General features: G+C 39.3%; 1 protein-coding gene across 1 annotated transcript in view; it reads left to right on the top strand.

Annotated features, from left to right (window-relative positions):
* The first annotated feature begins 3435 nt into the window (after positions 1-3435).
* Positions 3436-19755, top strand: part of LOC133805352 (uncharacterized) — a 28726-nt gene continuing 12406 nt past the window's right edge. Inside the window, exons 1-4 of the mRNA XM_062243512.1 lie at positions 3436-3800; positions 3960-4094; positions 4190-4216; positions 4488-4578. Of these exons, the coding sequence (XP_062099496.1) occupies positions 3684-3800; positions 3960-4094; positions 4190-4216; positions 4488-4578 (370 nt within the window). The 5' untranslated portion in view covers positions 3436-3683. The remainder of the gene's footprint in view (positions 3801-3959; positions 4095-4189; positions 4217-4487; positions 4579-19755) is intronic.

The following is a 19755-nucleotide window of genomic DNA, read 5'->3' as shown; positions in this document are numbered from 1 at the left end:
AACCTAAGGTTTGATTAATATGACTGATTAATAAGATGATATTTATTATACTATAAAGTTTAGATAGACCCAATAAGATAATAACACTTGTCATATGTATGTTTAATGAGAAATTAAGTATTTTTGAGGAATAGTTTATTAAGAGTAATATTTGAAAATCCTAGAGTTTGCCAGCGACTTTGAAATCGTTAAAGGACTTAGTCAAGGTTGTTTACTCAATTTAAATTAGGCTGAAAAAGTGTAATTACGTATATAATATTTCAGCGTATGCCGATATATCGCAGCTCTAGGGGGCGATATATCGCCACACGGGGATACGAAAAACATGTAACTTCGCACGACAACTTCGACGAGCCTCGGGAATATCAGTCCAGGAGATATATCGCCTAGCATGGGCGATATATCGGCTGCAGTGCATGACTTTTGAATAATTTTGAAATCGAGCTCATTTTAATCCTTAACCTCTTGATAAGTCCATAATCTTTTTGACCGAGTCTTCAGTCTCTGCTGAACGATTATTCAAATTTTTTTAAATTAAAAAGCCATTATTTTATTCAAGCTAAATGAAGATCTTTTCATTCTTGAACTCTATAAATAGGACCTAGTACCCAGCCATTTCTTCATTCATCAAGCTGAGTTCATAGCCTACAAGCTGCTAGGTTTACTTTAGAGTGTTAAACACTTGGGTTGGGGTTATAAGCTTTATCATTTTAAGCTTATTAAACACTTGGGAAGTAAGGTTCATAGTGTGTATTTCAGTTTCGAGGTGTAGTTCGGTCATAGCAATTTCAAAGGTATTCCTATTCTAGTTCCTTTCAGTATTGTTTCATTAGTTTTTATAGTTTTTCTCTACTCAAATCCTAACTTAGTATTATTTATTCTTGATTAGGCATCTAAATTATTTGAACTTGAGGTTCTTGTTGGTAAGTATCTTCTCGATGGATTAGTTCATTCTTTTCATCTAAATTCATGTTGCACGCATGACTATTTTTTTTTTATGCGCGTGGAAAACAACATGTTTGAACCTAGTTTTTGGTACTGTAAACTATTCGGAATTTTCTGAAAATTTCTAGGATGCTTTAAATAGCTACAATATATACGTCATAAAAAAATCGCGCCGAAAATTGTTCACAGGTAGAGAAACACTGAGAACTCTACTAATAGGGCTTAAAGTGAAGCCCCTATAGAAGAATTGTCCAATATATATATCACAAATCACAAACACACACTATAAAATATATGTTTACAACAATGAATAGTAGTTCATAAGTTTAACACATCTATAGTGTTCTATGTACGGTAAAATATATTATCTATTGGAGAAGTCTTTTACCACTTTTGAGCTAAATTTTTAAAATTTGGCTATTATCCATTTTTTATTGTGAGTGCTTTTATAGCACTCACAACCGATACTTTATTCTATCTTTTAAAATACATCACTGAAACATTATTTTTTTTTATTTTATCTCTAACTTTTATATTACACCATACATCAACTTCTTTATATTTTTCCTCCATATTATTTAAATATTATATTTTTAAATATCTTTATTAATCAAAATAATATAAAAAAGAAATAAAGAATAAAAAAATAATTAATTTAGAAAGATAAATAAATGAAAGGGACTAAAATAATAATATAAAATATTTAAAGGATAAGTAAACCACAGTTACATGTGTAGTTGGAAATATGGTGAACTAAACTAGAGTAGTGCTTTAGCTCATCCAATGGAGAGTGTTTTAGATGATTTTGAGCTAAATTTAAGGGATAATTACAGTAAGCACGATTTTTCATAAAAAAGTTATAAATATACGGTAATATAAAATAATTACACATTTACGGTATAAATTCTAGTTTTCTATATTAACTTTGAGGCTTTCTCACTTGCTTACACACTCACACAATTATGCATCCCTTCTCCTTAGTTCCTCAAACTAATATTAAATATATAAATGTTTATATATATATTTATACAATTATAAATATCTGGGTACGGCTACTTTTTAAATTGAAAAATGAATATGTATTTATATATATGATAATATCTTATTCTTTTTTTTTTCTTTCTATTTTCTACTCTTTAGTTTTTTTTATCTATTTTTCTTCAGTAATTAGTTCATACATACTTTTAGTATGCTAATAATAATTACAAATAAATTTATTTTACTTATAAATATTTAAAATGAATATATTTATTAATATTAAATAAATATTTATGCTTACATAAAATATTATATATTTAATCAATATAATCTATTTCTTTATTAGTAGTTACAATTTAAAAAAAAAATATATATGTTACTTGTTTAATGCAATTTAACATTTTAACTTTGTTTTATATATTTTTGTTACAAATATGTTAACTAAATTCACAACTTACTTTTAAAAATATTAGTCATAAATATAAATTTTTTTAGTTATAAAATTAGTTATGTAAACCATTGTTACAAAAATTTCAAAAAAAATAGCAATGAATTATTTTGTAAATGTTGTCTACAAAAATGTAAAACTTGTTTACAAATATTTAAAACTTAGTTATATATTAGTAAATCTTGTTTACAAAAATATTTTTATATAACTGGTTTACGCATCTGTAACACATGTTTACGAATTTGTAACGGCTATTAACAAAAAAAGTTGTATTTCATTGTTACTCCGTATTTACACTTTTGTCACTCCGTATTTTTCATAAAAATTCCGTATTTTTATAATCTACTGTATTTTTCATATATTTTTTAAATATTCATGTATTTTTGTAAATTTTCCTAAATTTAATAGCTTTAGCTATTATAACTCACTTATTGTGAGCAGGTCCGGCCATGGGCACATGCCTGTGCCTAGGCCCCCACATAATGAGGCTTTAAATTTATAAAAAAAAATACAATTCTTTTAGATATACAAAGATCCCAAAATTTTAAAAAATGTCATTTTATATATAATTTTTTTAAAAATAACATATTTTGTATAAAGCGCTATAACTCAGGACCGGACCTCATTGTGAGTGCTCGTAGCGATCAAGTAGTCTGAGGCTAAATGTAAGTTTATAACATTTTGAAATGAGAGTACATTATTTTACAAATAACAAATATATCTTATATTAAAGTCATATTTACAAATAACTCCTCAATTCAATTGAAGGGAGAGAGATGCCTGAATACGAAACACAACGAACCAAATTTGATAATTCGGGTCTTCACTTCATCTTAGGGTTGGCCCATTTGGTCGGTAGTGGAGAGGATGCAAAATTACAAATTCACCACACCACTGGCAACAGCTATTTTTGTGTCTTTACAATCTTGTACAGTTGGCTTGCCTCTAGAGATAACCACATGTTCGGCCACGTGGCGAAAGCTGGAGGGTCAATTTAGTCATTCTAAGAAGAAAACGCGGAGGCGGAGTATACAACGTCCACCGCAGTCGCAAAAGAAAATATAAAAAGTTAATGACACTGTACTACAGTGAGGGACACCACGCGCACCCGCAAAAAGTTGGTTACCTGTCCTGGAAGTCAGTTACCAATAAGGGAGGTCTGAGAGGCACCGCCTTTACTCTTGGTGTCTCCGCCTCCCATTTCCCATTTTCCATTCCCCATTTCTCTATCTCTTTGGCATTTTCTGGATCCCATTACCCCTAAACATCGTCGTCGTCCTCTTCTTCTTACTCCAGATACGATCAGGTAAAGATGTCGACGATTTCGAATCTCGCGACGTGCGGTCATGGCGGGAGCATCGCATTCCGTTTTTCTGTCTCGTTATCGTCTTCTTTCGCCCCCAATTCCAGAGTTTCATGGCCAATTCGGGTAATGTTTATTTCCTAATCGAAATCAGATTTGAAAGGAGAAAAATAAGATTTCTTGCAATGTATCTGCACAGCGATGTAGCGTAGTAGTAGCATTTTCGTATGGTGTTTTGGAGATATTGTTTAATTTTGGTGGGAAATATCTTATATACGCTTGCAGAATGAAGCGTTTTGCGATCCTTGTTTGGGTCGGAGCCATTTTAGGAGGAGGGTTAAAGGTCGTTGTGTTCGCATGGCATTAGTAGATGAGAAGCTTGCACGAACCAAAGATTTGCCAAGGCCTTCTGAAGTTCTGGTGAGGGAATGGCTATGATTACAAGAAATATGTAATATAACTCTACAGAGCTTAGCTTCGTATGTTTGACTGAACTTTGTAATGTTTTTTTACAGGCATACGATCTCGTTCAGGGAGCACTTGTGAGTTTTAGCTACTCTTTTTTATGTCCTTTGTTGGGTGAATTTAGTTTAATTTTGAAAATTTAGAGTGTAGTATTGCTAGCTGAATTCGACACACGATGTCGTAGCCGTTTGCTATAGGCGGAGCAATGTTATCTATTTCTGGTTAATACTTTTCGATAATCTCAGTTAAAAATATATGTAACCTAAGTGCAGTCAACAATGAGCAAGATTTTTTTTTTCAATGATGGATGTAAGTGTAACTGTGAGTATTAAACTATTCCATATGCAGGTTAGATGGAGTTCTGTAATGGATAAGTCGTTCCCTGATACACCAACAGCCGTTTTTCTTCATGGCATTTTAGGCAGCCGAAAGAATTGGGGTAAGTGCTGTTAAAATCAATACGAGCATCAAAACAATTTCATTCAATAATTTAGCTCAATAAGTTAAACATGCATTTGATTATAGAGTATGCCAAATAACAGAAGTTAGAGACAACATACTTCTTCCTCTTCCTCTTCCACTGCTTTCACCCAAAAACATTGACATTTTCTACAATATGCAAAACACACGAAAGGATATCTCTTTTGGATGCACACACTTCTTCACTCTTACAAAGAACACAACACAAGCATCCCAACTAATACTATACGGTTTATATGTCTTATATCAATAAAATATATCAGATATAAGATGTGTATATATATGTATATATATATATATATTTGGCATACCACAAATAATATTGGACTTAACTCATTTGTGTAAATTAAGTGTTTGAGGCCAATGGGCTGATTCCAATAGATAGAAGAGTGTGTTGAAGGAAACCATTGATTAGAAAATGGTCTCTAAAAATACCATTAACATATACATGTTGAATATGGTTATTAAACAATGCATGATACATGTATTTTTTCATCTATTCTCCCACTTGGATAGTATAACAAACAAAACAAACATCCCATTATGTCTCTATCCGTCAACATAAACATAAAGCCCATAAACATAAACATAAATATATAAAATATTATATCGACAAGATATAAATATCCTTTCAAGATTCACATACATGATGACCAATTTGATAGGCCACCGTTGACCTTTGTGTACGCGCGTAGAGGCAAGGGTAGTAACAGTGAGGGTACTGAGCTGGCATACTTTGTTATATGAGAGATGCTAGTGTATGGGAGGGTACAGGGTACTTGGCTAGGGAAGGTATATGTGTATTGGGCACCAAGGGAAAAGTTAGTTATTGATTGATTGAGTGTGTAATCAAAGGGAGAGAACTAGGCCTCGAACATCCTAGCTATTCAATACAGACAGTCATTCATTTTTCTGGCCATTTGCATTCTTTTTGGGTTCTGTTTCTAATTTTCTGTGCAGGAGACTCTACCAAAGTGGTATCAGAGACACCGAGACCATGGGACCGAAGAAGGATTCACAACTTGAGCTGGTGGAGGATCGCTTGGAGGCCGTTCAATCGGAATTTACACGGAGTTTGGAGGAGGTCCGATCTGAATTCCAGCAGCTTCCGAAGGAGATTGACTTGCTGAAATAAGAGGTTAAGCGATTACCGTAGATCGAGGAGAAAATGGATTTCATACTTCTGAAATTGGCACAGTGGTTACCTCAGTCGGAGAAGATGACTTCGCATTCGACCGCAGCAAGCATCGATCGTGGTCGACAAGCAGTAGAGGGCGACGTTACGTAGAGGGCGACGTTACATCGACCAAGCATCTGAGCTCACCTTCGTCGACTGTTTCACCGATCGCACACCCGGGAGCTCCACCGTCCACGGCCGTTCCGGACACATTGCTTCCGACCCAGATTTTCGGAACCGACTACAGACCTCCACGAATGGAGCTTCCACTTTTTTCGGGGGATAATCCAGAAGGCTGGATCTGCAGAGCGGAGAGATATTTTTTGTTAACGAGGTTAGCGAAACCAAGGTGATGCCCTAACTTGGTTTCAGTGGGAAAACCAGCGGAGACCCATTCGTTCATGGGCAAGTTTGAAGCATCAATTATTGCTTCGGTTCCGTGCAGTTCCCGTCGGAACGGTGTCGGAGGAGTTCATGTCAGTTACCCAGACGTCCACAGTTCGTGATTATCGCCTCCGTTGGGAAGCTTTGGCCTCACGAGTTCCCGACGTGCCGGAGCATATCCTTGAAGGCAGCTTCGTCAAAGGTCTGAAGGAAGAAATTAAGGGGGCTCTGCATATTTTGCAACCAGTTGGGCTGGCCCAGATCATGGACACGGCCCAGAGAGTGGAGGAGGGCCACCAACTGTTCACAACGGGCCAAACACCGAGAGCTTCAACACCCAGGCCCAATCTAAGTCCGATTGTTCCCTCTCGGCCACCCATGCACTATGCATTCCCGAAACCAGCACCCACTACCGTTCAACAACCTTCATCATCTTCGTTTGGTGCGACTCAAGCTTCTATAAAAACTGCAAGAAACCCACCAGTCCGCCGGTTGACAGAAGCTGAATACCAAGAAAAAAAGGCACGGGGAATATGTTTCAGATGCGACAAAAAATATCACCGCGGGCACGAATGCGACCAGAAGCTTCTTCAAGTGATGTTGATTATGGATGAGAGGAAGCCAGTTCACCATCCGACTCTCCTCCCCCAACACCTGATTCTGAAGAAATCTTAGTTTCTGAGGAAACATTAGCCACCCTTTCATTAAATTCATTGGTGGGAATAACATCAGCCCATACCATGAAATTGGCGGGACACATTGGGCAGCAGCCAGTGACGGTCCTTATCGACAGTGGGGCTACCCACAACTTCTTATCGACGGACGTGGTAACGACAGCTGGTATTCCGATTACACCCACCACCTGTTATGGCATTTTACTGGGTACCGGTGGCAAAGTTCGAACGGAGGGAATATGTTCTCAAGTAGCTTTGGATTTGGGCGCTGTGCGCGTTGTTGCTGATTTTTACCGCTGGATTTAGGTGGGGCGGATGTCATATTGGGCATAAAATGGTTAGAAACCTTGGGTAATATGGAGGTGAATTGGAAAACGATGGTGATGCGCTTTGAAATGGCTGGAGTTTGGGTAACATTGCAAGGGGATCCGAGTTTGTGTAAATCTCCCATCTCTTTGAAAGCGATGATTCAGACAGTAGAGCACGATGACATTTGGTTTTGGGTTCAGCTGGGTAATTTGGCAGCGGAGGTAATCGACGAACAACCACAAACGCCACTGCCAGTGGCCCAATTACTCAGTCGTTTTGAGCTGGTTTTTTCTATGCCATCCGGACTTCCACCTCCACGAGCAAGGGAACATTCGATTTTGTTGAAGGAAGGGGTGGGGCCTATTTCGGTGAGGCCTTATAGGTACGCTCAAGCGCAAAAAGATGAAATAGAGCGGCTGGTTGTGGAAATGATGCAAGCAGGAATTATTCAACCAAGCACCAGTCCGTTTTCTAGTCCCGTGCTACTTGTGAAGAAAAAAGACGGCAGCTGGAGGTTCTGCGTCGATTATCGTGCTTTGAATAGGGAAACGGTGGCTGATAAGTTCCCTATTCCTGTGATAGACGAGCTCTTAGATGAGTTACATGGAGCCACAGTCTTTTCCAAGTTAGACTTGAAGTCGGGATATCATCAAATAAGGGTGGCAGCAAAGGATGTGGAGAAGACTGCTTTTCGCACTCACGAGCGACATTATGAGTTCCTAGTTATGCCTTTCGGCCTTAGCAACGCCCCAGCCACATTTCAAGGCCTAATGAATGAGGTGTTTCGTACTTTCTTGCGAAAATTTGTATTAGTATTTTTTGATGATATACTTGTGTATAGCAGGTCACTTGAGGAACATTTGGGTCACCTTGAGATAGTGCTGGAACAACTAAGGGTGCATTGTTTATATGCAAACAAGAAAAAGTGTTTATTTGCTCAACCAAGTGTGGAATATTTAGGGCACATCATATCAGCTGAGGGCGTGGCAGCGGACCCTAAGAAAATTGAGGCAATGCAAAGCTGGTAGGTTCCTACATCATTGAAGGCGTTAAGAGGATTTTTGGGACTGACGGGCTATTACAGAAAGTTTATACGTGGGTATGGGCAGATTGCAAAAGCGTTAACTGACCAGCTGAAAAAGGACGCTTTTGGATGGAATATGGAAGCCGAGGAAGCATTCAAGACCCTCAAAGCAGCTATGTGTACAGCCCCTGTGTTAGCACTTCCAGATTTTACAGCCCCATTCATTGTAGAGACAGATGCGTCTGGGACAGGATTGGGTGCGGTTTTGATGCAAAACCAGCGACCCATAGCTTTTTTCAGCCAGGTACTCTCAGTTCGAGCTAGTACAAAATCTGTTTATGAGCGAGAATTAATGGCAATCGTGCTAGCAATACAAAAATGGAGACCGTACTTGTTGGGAAGGAAGTTTATTGTGAGAACAGATCAAAAAAGCCTAAGGTATTTGCTGGAACAAAGATTAGTGGCAACTGAACATCAAAAGTGGTTAACTAAATTGCTGGGTTATGATTTCGAAATACAGTACAGGCCGGGGTCAGAAAATCGTGCGGCTGATGCATTATCTAGGCAGCACAGTGAGATAACTTTCGCTGCCATTTCGATACCCAGCATTGTATCCATACCTGATTTAAAGGCACACGTAGTTTCAGTCCCAACTCTTTGCAAGATAATGCAGGATTTGAAGCAAGGGAAGGATTGCGGTGGTTACTCGCTGGTTGGGGACTGTTTGAAGTTTAAAGGACGCGTGGTACTGCCCGTGTCATCACTATTTATTCCTCTTTTACTGCAAGAGTATCACAGCGGCAATATAGGGGGACATTCTGGTGTTTTTAAAACATTCCAGCGGCTGGCAGCTGATTTTTACTGGGCTGGGATGCGGTCTGCGGTTCAAAAATTTGTGGCTGAATGCAGTATTTGTCAAAAAAATAAATATGTGGCCCAATCCCCTGCTGGGTTACTTCAACCACTGCCTGTTCCAGACCAAATATGGGAAGATATATCGCTGGATTTTATTGAGGGACTACCCATGTCGAATGGTTTTGATTCAATATTGGTAGTGGTGGATCGCCTAAGCAAATATGGGCATTTCATAGCACTTCGGCACCCTTTCACGACAGTAACGGTGGCTGCTGTTTTTGTCAGGGACATTGTCAAACTTCATGGAATTCCTCGTTCAATTGTGTCTGACAGGGACAAAATCTTCATCAGCATTTTTTGGAAGGAACTTTTCCGCCTACAAGGGACATTGTTGAAGAGGAGCACAACATATCATCCACAAACAGATGGCCAAACAGAAGTGGTGAATAGATGTCTCGAAACATACCTCAGATGTTTTGTAAGCTCTAAACCGAGCCAGTGGTCGAAGTGGTTGCCGTGGTCAGAATATTGGTATAACACAGCCTATCATTCAGCTGCTGGAATGACCCCTTTCAAGGCTGTTTATGGTCGCGACCCGCCACCTCTAGTCCGATATGAACCAGCCAGCACGCGGGTATCAGCGGTGGATCAAAATCTGCAATTGAGAGACGAAATTCTGGGGTTGTTGAAACAGAATTTATTGCGGGCTCAACAAAAAATGAAGGCACAGGCGGATAGAAAGAGAAGGGATGTCCAGTTTGAGGTAGGAGACCTCGTTTACATTAAATTGCGGCCCTATAGGCAAAGAACTGTTGCCAAACGACTTAATGAGAAGCTGGCCCCAAGATTTTTTGGCCCTTTTCCTGTTACAGAAAAGATCGGGAGTGCCGCTTATCGTTTACAGCTTCCACCAGATGCATCAATTCACCCAGTCTTCCATGTTTCGCTGCTGAAAGCTGCTTTGGGACCTAATCAACAAGCCACCAAGCTTCCACCAGGTCTGACTGCTGATTTAGAATGGATTCTGGAACCCGAGGAGGTGCTGGATTTTCGGCCAGGCACCCACAAAGCACCACCCCATGCGCTCATTAAGTGGGCAAACATTCCTGCATTTGAGGCCACTTGGGAGGATTTTCGAGTAATCCAAGTTTCCCAGCTTTCACCTTGAGGACAAGGTGCGACTTCGAGGGGGCGGTATTGATAGGCCACCGTTGACCTTTGTGTACGCGCGTAGAGGCAAGGGCAGTAACAGTGAGGGTACTGAGCTGGCATAGTTTGTTATATGAGAGATGCTAGTGTATGGGAGGGTACAGGATACTTGGCTAGGGAAGGTATATGTGTATCGGGCACCAAGGGAAAAGTTAGTTATTGATTGATTGAGTGTGTAATCAAAGGGAGAGAACTAGGCTCTCGAACATCCTAGCTATTCAATACAGAAAGTCATTCATTTTTCTGGCCATTTGCATTCTTTCTGGGTTCTGTTTCTAATTTTCTGTGCAGGAGACTCTACCACAATTGTAAGAAAAAATGTATTCCATAACAATAGAGATAGAAAAAGTTGATATTTCTCATTCACTTTAACCAAAAAAAAAATGCAACCATAGCACTATGGTATACATAGCAATATGGTATATGTAGTGACCAAATATATATCGAGTATCACTATAATCACTACCTATAGATACTTTTAGTATTTTCGGTACATAAATAAGTTGTAACTTTATTTATTTTTACATGACAATGTAAAATGTAGTTACAAGAGAGTTACAAATTTTTGAAAATTCCAGATAATTTATGATACCGAAATCACGATTCAAACATTTTGTTGCACTTGCATATAAATTTTGTAATAAACACGCATGTAACAAGCTGTTTGAATTTTGATTTCGGCATTTAAAATTATTCTGAATTTCCTAAAGATGTGTGGGACGTCCTTTGTAACTACATTATACACTGCGATATAAAAAAAATGGAATTGCAACTTATTCATGTACCGAAAATATTAGAGTACTATGGATAGTGATTAAAAACAATCACTACCCAATAATTTTCAAAATATATTTTACATGTAAAATATAAAGTGAGTACAAGTAATCCTCTCAAATCCATTAACATGTTTATCATAACCAATAAACATAAAACATAGCTACCACTAACTCAAAAGGGTCTAAGCTCTCAACAATCTCATACAAGATATGTGTTCTTGAAACATAGAGATAGGCAAATCCTTAGTGAATCTGCTAACATGTTGGTTGGCATGTGTATAACAACAACGAAAAGTTCAATGAATTTCTCTTTAATTCAACAACAACAAACACTCTATAGTAAAAGTGCACTTGAAGTTCTAAGAGAAAAACATATTTGTGGAATTACTATCATAATATTTCAGCTATCATAAATAAAAGTCAATTACTCTCAATGCTGAAATAAATTCCACAACCATGTAGCACAAACAATTTCCTCCTAACATACCACAAATTCTGCCGTTACACACAACACTTAATCATAAAACAATGTCTTTCGCTATAAAAAAATGCACAAAATGGATTATAAAAGTCCACTTAGCCTGTATAATCGGTAGCACAAAAATTCAACTACGATCAAGAATGTTGGATTACCGATACCTTGAAAAGAAATCCTTGGTTTCCAAAAGGATCGCTCAAGTACCAATCAAACGTGCTCATGACAGAAAATGTCAACAAGGCATGTGTATACTTGAGTACAAAACAGGCTCTCAACCAAAGTGCACAAGGGACTATACCAAATTTGATTTCTTTAAAAAAGAAAAATTACTAAATGGATTTAAGGTCTTTCTAAGATTTGTTTTCTTTTATAGTTTAAGCTATATGATAAGGTAAAAGATATAAAAATGCCAAAAAGGAGGTTGAGTATTTGATCAATCCAAAATATTGAGATAAATAAAATATAATTGATATAGCCACGAAGAATAAATAAACTAGACTTCTCGAAGATTCTTCATCTAGTAAAGGCTAAGTAATAATCTCACTATTCCAAGTAATACACTAATGTCATAAATGAGTAGAAAAATAATAGCACACGTGAAGAACCATAAATGTGTGACTGCTCCCACAGACACAAGCACTGACTGTTGTGAATTTTCTAACGATTAAAATATGCGCAAGTATACACAATCGACAACAAGTAATACAGTGATAATGTATCAAAGTTCGTCTCCACAGGGACTTTTCAACTAAATTAATGTAAAATCAACCAAAAACAACTTATAAAATAGTAACCAAAACAAAGGAAAGAGTGGGTAATTAACTCTGAAAATAATTTTAGACAAACAAAGGAATTAAACCAAAAATCAGAGATTAAAATGACAAAATACTGGGTGGTTTTCAGATATAAGAAAAATGGGTTCGGGTGATTAATTCCCCTCGGTTCGTTCCAGTTGTTACAGCAATGGGTTAGCAATTATGACAGTGTTAACAAATTTCGTAAAACCCAGCAAGTTTTTCCCAAAACGTGCAATCTAATGTCTATACTCCCCTTCTATACATTCCTGCATGAAACCAGATTATAAACATTCAATTAAGCATCAAATCTGACGTTATGCAAGGTAGCAAAACATTCCTATTCTACTACTCACAATCACCTAAAACTAGATGAATCTCTTGCATCAATTGAATGGGTTCAGCTAGACTTCCCTCTTCCAAGTTAGATCTAGCTTAGCACATGCTAAAAATGGCCAATAATTAACAGTCAATAACAGTAAAGCACATTCAATTGAACAAAGACATAATCACTTAGCCATTGCATTTGTATATTGAGTTCATACTTGAGGGTTCATAATCACCCTAGCCCTTAAGAAATTAGTTCATAGTTGCAAACTTAAACATGAAAATAATACAGAAGTAATCCATGGAGTTTGCAGAAATTAGATGAAATTAATACAAAAAGAAAGAGATGGTGTAGGACGAATGAGTTGTGAGCTCAAATCCCCCTTATGGCATCAGCCTTCTTTCTTCTCTTTTGGTCGTACTCTTCTCAAATCTTCTCCCTGAAACCTCCTCTGTACTTAGCCAGAAGTTCTCTCTCCTTCTAAAATGGTCAATATCACAGAATAATACGGCCCCTCCTTTAATTCTAGGGTACTTTCCTTTACCCTAATTGGACAATCCAGATCATTTGCCTACATGTACTTTGTCCCACATACTCAGCTGACTCAGTACTCAGTACACTTGCCACCTTTCTACTTCATTTAATCCAGCTGGAGCATTGTTTTCACGAAGTCCTTTTTCTCTAGCTTCAGTTTAATTGCTAAGACTGACTGCTACAGCATTGTTGAGTTAGCATCCTCCCCTTTTCAGCAACATTTCCCTTTGATTTACAGTTCCCTCAGCTCCTGTTTTGTAAGCTTCCCTTTCCTGATTAATACAACACAGAAATTTACATAAAAAACACTGAAAAATATGACAATGCAAACACAAGGTCCCTAGCTACACAGACACACTAAATTGAACACAATTACAAGAAATAAAAACTCATTACTCTTTTGTTTGGTTCAAAAATTAAGTTTAAAGATGTGAAAATAACTCTAAATCCTAGAGTTATCAACACCCCAAACTTAGCCTATTGCTCGTCCTCGAGTAATGATGACACAAAAATAAACACAATAAACAAAATAAAATACACAACTTAACAGATGAGAGATCCAAAAGATTCAAAATGGCCTAGTGAACATGTTGCTCTCAGAAAAATGGAATTAAGTGGAATAGCGAAGTGTTTCTGCCTTAACCGTATATGCTGCCCTTCTCAAATTTAGCTCACTGGATATCACTAATATCTCCCCAAAGTCACCTAATCAATAGTGTATACAAGTGCATCCCACCTAACCTTGAATTTCTCTACAACTACCCTTTGATTTTTTCATTCATTATAGCTCCATAAGTTGAATTAGTGCACTCCTCTCCACTAATGTAGTCTAAACTTATCCCCTCAATCAATAGGACTTTACTAAGCTTGTAATGTAAGGCTTGGGCTAGGGTATGGTAAAGGATGTCTTTTACTAGCTTAAACCTAACCACCTCACTTGTCAAAAACCGAGCCTCTCCCTCATGATTTATCTCTCTTGAATTACTTCCCTAAACGTTTTCTACTCACAAAGACATGTTGTTGTAATATAATTCTCTTGCTATTTTTATTCTTATCTCTTTTTTTTTTTTTTTTTTTTTTTTTTCTTTTTTTTTTTTTTCTGATATTTCATTTACTGAATATTTTGTTTTTATTTTTTTTTTATTTATTTTTTTTTTTTCTCTTTTTTTTTTTGACTAAACATATTCAAAACAAGAAAGATAACACTATAATACAATTATATGATAGATAGCAAGAGAATATGCTTGATAGTATATAATGGTACGCCTTGTGAGCTAATTCCCCACCCCAAACTTACAACCCAACATTGTCCCCAATGTGGCTAAAATGGTAATCATGAATTAGCTCGCCACAAGCTACACTCACCACACTCACCCCAAACTTAGCATGAAAATCAATTTCTGACAAGTGAGAGCAATTAAGTTGGGACATGTATGGAAAGTGTATTGTAGGGGTAATGGGTATGCATGATCGGGTTGAACACAAAAATAGGCTAATTGGCTCAAAAATTGGGTGACTAAGGGAAAATATTCGTATAAGGGAGGCTAGAAAGGCTCAAGCGTCCAAAGATGGCCTAAATCATTTCTAAGGGATAAGTCTAGCTAGGATTTCGCCTCAAGGAAATGCACTAACCAATTCTAGATGCTAAAATTACATATGCAGCAGTCATTTGAAAAATTCAAAGTATGGTGGGAAAACAAAAGTATAAAACTATTGAGGAGAGACTAAAAGGAAACATCCATGATATCCAGCAACTTAACAAGCAGAGGCAACATATAAAACCAGGCAGCAACATGCATGGAATGAATGGAAAGTATCATCATCGAGCAGAACACTAGGCCATAGGAATATATTTTAAACCTCTCAATGACACACTAGAGTACACAAACAACAACAAGACAACACAAAAACACACACTAACAACAAAACCTACACAGAACATAAAACTAAAACAACATAACACAGAACAGAAACGTAAAAAAAATAGTTAATAGGAAAGGGAACCCCCTCTACTCGGAATCCTCATCGGGAACCTCCGGATTGGGCGCAGGGGCAGAGTAGTCCGTCCATGGGTCGAGGAGTTGCTGCGGGAACTGTGGAAACTGTGGAACCGTCCTGGGAGTTAGCTTTTTGAAAGTACGCTCCACGATGCCGTCTCTTTGCTGCTCGTACTGCCAAAATGCTTGCATTCTGTCACATAGCTCGCTCTGCCGATGATGCATTTGGTGCTGCATCATCTCGTACTGAGTAAACCGCTCCATGAGGGCACTGTCGACAGGGGCAGCAGGGTCATGCACTGAGGAGGAGGCAGAGGCACGATGAGTCCTCGAAGCTCGAGCCGGGCCAAAACTCACTGCTGCTCTAGGATGCAACAGCCCCTCTTCGGGCCATACCGGCACACCAGCATCTCTACATAAGGCAGTAATAGTGGCTGGTAAAAACAACTTCCCTTTGCCCCTCTGCGCGCACTCAAAAATTTCTCGCGCTAAGACTGTGCCAACATCCACTGGTAACCCCTTCCGAAGGCAGTATAACATGAAAGCTCGGGCTTTGCTAACAGTGGAATCGTGCGAAGTTGGGCATAAAGTGGTTTGCACAAAGGAATAGAGACACTTCAGCTCGTGCTCTAAATCTGTTCGTCGAAGCCGCAGGTTGTCCTGTTCATCGACATCCCAGACATCACCTGGAGCGACATTTTCCATTACTTCAACCAACTCATCCCCCCGAATCTCTCCTCTGTTCTTGGAGAACACACACTGCCCTGTCTCGAGCCCAAACAGGTTATTAATTGCCTCTGCAGTGAATGAGACTGGCACTTCACGCACTATGACAATGGTGGGCCATTCTTGAGATAAGAAATTCGCGTAGAACTCGCGAACAACTTCGGTGATAGCTGGCTCCGGTGTCATAACAACTTTAGCCCAACCCCTGTCAGCAATTGTTTCCTGTAACCATTCGGGTAACTCTTGAAGGCCCTCTGAATCTGCCACAAGGCCCCGCTCCACGTACAACTCACGATGAACAACCTGATTGTTGTACTTTGCCTCTGCAGTTGGGCAATAGAACTTGGCCACTTCAGTAAACTGCCTCCTCTTGCCTTTCTCTCTGTTAGCAACTGATTTAATTCTCGGCATTTGTGGATGGTGAAAGAAAATAGCTTCGGCTGGGTTGAGGGGCACGCAATTGGTTCGGGCAGAGGGCTTGATATTGCTGGGTTGAGGGCACCCAATGTTGGGTTGATGATTGATTTCTGGGTAATGTTGGAAATGAATGGTTGTGTATGGTAGTTAGGCTGAGAATGGTTCGTATGTTGGGACGAGTAAACAAGGGAAAACGACTTACTGAGTGGTGGAGATCGATTTAGTACGGCAAGGGGCTCGGGTGTACGTCACTGGGCAGAGGCGGCGTACGACTGGGATCTTGCGGCTGTGAATGCGTGTGGTGTTTTCGCAGCAGCTGGCTCGGTCTGCCTGGTTTGCCGGAAGTGGCCGTGTGAGTGGTCGGGTTGTGGGGGATGTATGGGCGGTGACTGTTGATGTGAGGTGGTTCGTGGTCTGGGTCGGGTTGAGGACGGTGGATATGGCAAGTGGGTCGAGGGATGTGGTGGTTCGGGTTGATGCGACGGAGCTGGATGTGGAGAGGGGCGGCTGCTGTTTTTGGTGCCAAGGGAAGAAGATGCAGAAGGGTATGGTGAAATGTAGTGGGCCACGGCGTATGTCAGGGTCAAAGTGGACCAGGGGCCCAGTTGACTTATCCAAGCCAGCCCAAAAACCCAATTCTTTGGTCTGGCCGAATTGAAAATGTATGGGGCCCTTTTTGACTTGACTAATTACTTCCAAAAAAAAAACAAAATTTCCAAATGGACCTCTTTTTGTCTTGATTCTTTAATTCATTGACTTCCACGGGCCATTCCCAAAATTGCAAGAAGAGAAAAAAGGCTTAGGTAAATGGTCCCACTAATTCTTTAAATAAGCCCACTGATTGACTACTTATCTCCCAATCATTGGCTCACTTAAAATGTCTCTTTCTTTTCGATCACGTGCCCTTTAATTCACACAGACCCAAGTACCCCAGCTTCGAGCCCGAGACTTCTCGCTTTTGAACCCAGCTTTGACAAATTGCTGCCCAGCAATTGCTAAACGAATTGCTATAGCAACTGGGCAATACTTCTACACCCCAAACTTAATATCTTTCCCAGATTCCAAATTTTCCAGATCCTGACTTCCTTCCAGAATTTAACTTTATTTATTTACAACTGTCTCTTTCACTCATGGGTTGCCCAAATGTGCTACAAGAAATACATGGCAACCCATAGTCTTTCTCCTTCAAACATCCTTCAGATTGACGGAGGTCTTTTCTCTGTCAACCTCCCCACCAAAATAATGTTTCAGCCGCTGTCCGTTAACTGTGAACTCCCTCCCAGACTGATCTTCGCGAATTAAAACAGCTCCAAAGGGGTAGACTTTAGTCACTGTGAAGGGGCCCGACCAACGGGATTTTAGCTTGCCAGGAAACAGTTTCAACCTGGAATTAAACAACAAAACCTTCTGGTTCTTTTCAAACACCCGCTCCTTAATTCTTTGATCATGCCACCTCTTTGTTTTCTCTTTATATAGCTTGGCGTTTTCATAAGCAAACAGCCGCATCTCATCTAATTCATTCAGTTGCAACTTTCTTGCTTCTCCAGCCACTACAAGATCCAAATTTAACTTCTTCAACGCCCAAAACGCCTTATGCTCTAATTCTACAGGAAGATGACATGCCTTCCCATAAACTAGGCGATAAGGGGACATGTCTAGTGGAGTTTTATAAGCTGTCCGGTAAGCCCAAAGTGCATCGTCTAGGCGCTGGGACCAATCCTTTCTGCTTGGATTTACAACTTTCTCCAAAATGCCTTTAATTTCTCGATTCGATATTTCAGCTTGCCCGTTGGTCTGTGGGTGATAGGCAGTGGCAATTTTATGTTTAACACTGTACTTTGCCAAGAGGGCAGCCAAGACTTTGTTCACGAAGTGTGTTCCCTCATCGCTAATCAAGGCTCTAGGTGTCCCAAACCTTGTAAACACATGTTTATGAAGGAACTTCATAACCACTCTAGCATCATTTGTCGGACTAGCAATTGCCTCTACCCATTTCGATACATAATCCACCGCCACTAGAATGTAGAGATTCCCAAAAGATTGCGGGAAGGGACCCATAAAGTCGATACCCCACACGTCAAACAATTCCACCTCCAAAATGCAATTAAGAGGCATTTCATTCCTAGCGGAGATATTGCCCACTCGCTGGCAGCGATCACAATGTTGAACAAAATTATGGGCATCCTTGAAAATAGAAGGCCAATAGTATCCTGACTGAAATATTTTGGCAGCAGTTCGTTGCCCACCAAAATGACCACCATAAGGGGCTGAATGGCAGCTCTCTAAGATGCTGGAAACTTCACTTCCTGGGACACATCTTCGCATTATTCGATCTGGGCACTGTTTATATAAGTAAGGTTCATCCCAACAATAAAATCTGACATCATGTAGGAACTTTTTGAGCTGCTGTTTGGTAAAATCTGGTGGATACACGCCCCCAACTAAAAAGTTCACGATATCCGCATACCATGGTACTTCCTCTTGTTCCACAGCCAGCAATTGCTCATCAGGAAAAGTGTCTTGAATCTGCAATTTTTCCTCTGAATTGCTGCTGTAAGTGCTTGATTCCAGCCTTGATAAATGGTCCGCTACTTGATTTTCAGTGCCTTTCCTATCTTGGATTTCTAAATCGAATTCTTGCAGCAAGAGAACCCAACGTATAAGCCTCGGTTTAGAATCCTTTTTGGCTATCAAATACTTGATAGCGGAGTGGTCCGTGTACACAATAACTTTAGTCCCCACAAGATAGGAGCGAAATTTTTCAAAGGCAAAGATCACGGCCAGCAGCTCTTTTTCTGTTGTAGTGTAATTAATCTGGGCATCCACCAATGTTTTGCTTGCATAGTAAATAGAATGAAAAATTTTGTTCTTCCGCTGCCCAAGAACAGCCCCAATAGCGAAGTCGCTAGCATCGCACATAAGTTCAAAAGGTAGAGACCAGTCAGGAGCTGTGATCACTGGTGCTGTAACAAGGGCTGACTTCAATCTCAGAAATGCCTCTTGACATTCATCAGTAAAATCAAAAGGCCTATTTTGCTCCAGCAAGCTGCATAAAGGTTTGGACACCTTCGAAAAATCCTTGATAAAACGCCTGTAAAAGCCAACATGACCGAGGAAACTTCTAATGCCTTTTACTGTGGTAGGGGCTGGTAGTTTCTCAATAACTTCCAGTTTAGCCTTGTCAACCTCTATCCCCTTGCTAGACACTTTATGCCCCAACACAATGCCTTCTTGCACCATGAAATGGCATTTTTCCCAGTTCAACACTAGATGAGTTTCTTCACACCTCTTTAAGACTTTTTCTAAATTCTCCAAGCAACCTTCAAATGAATCCCCATAGACGGAGAAATCGTCCATGAATATCTCCAAAATACTCTCAGCCATATCTGAAAAAATCGCCATCATGCACCGCTGAAATGTGGCCGGTGCATTGCACAAACCGAAAGGCATTCTT

This window comes from Humulus lupulus, chromosome X (genome assembly GCF_963169125.1).
Source record: "Humulus lupulus chromosome X, drHumLupu1.1, whole genome shotgun sequence".
Lineage (NCBI taxonomy): Eukaryota > Viridiplantae > Streptophyta > Magnoliopsida > Rosales > Cannabaceae > Humulus > Humulus lupulus.
Note: the sequence above shows the minus strand (reverse complement) of the source record. Positions and strands in the feature narration are given on the sequence as shown.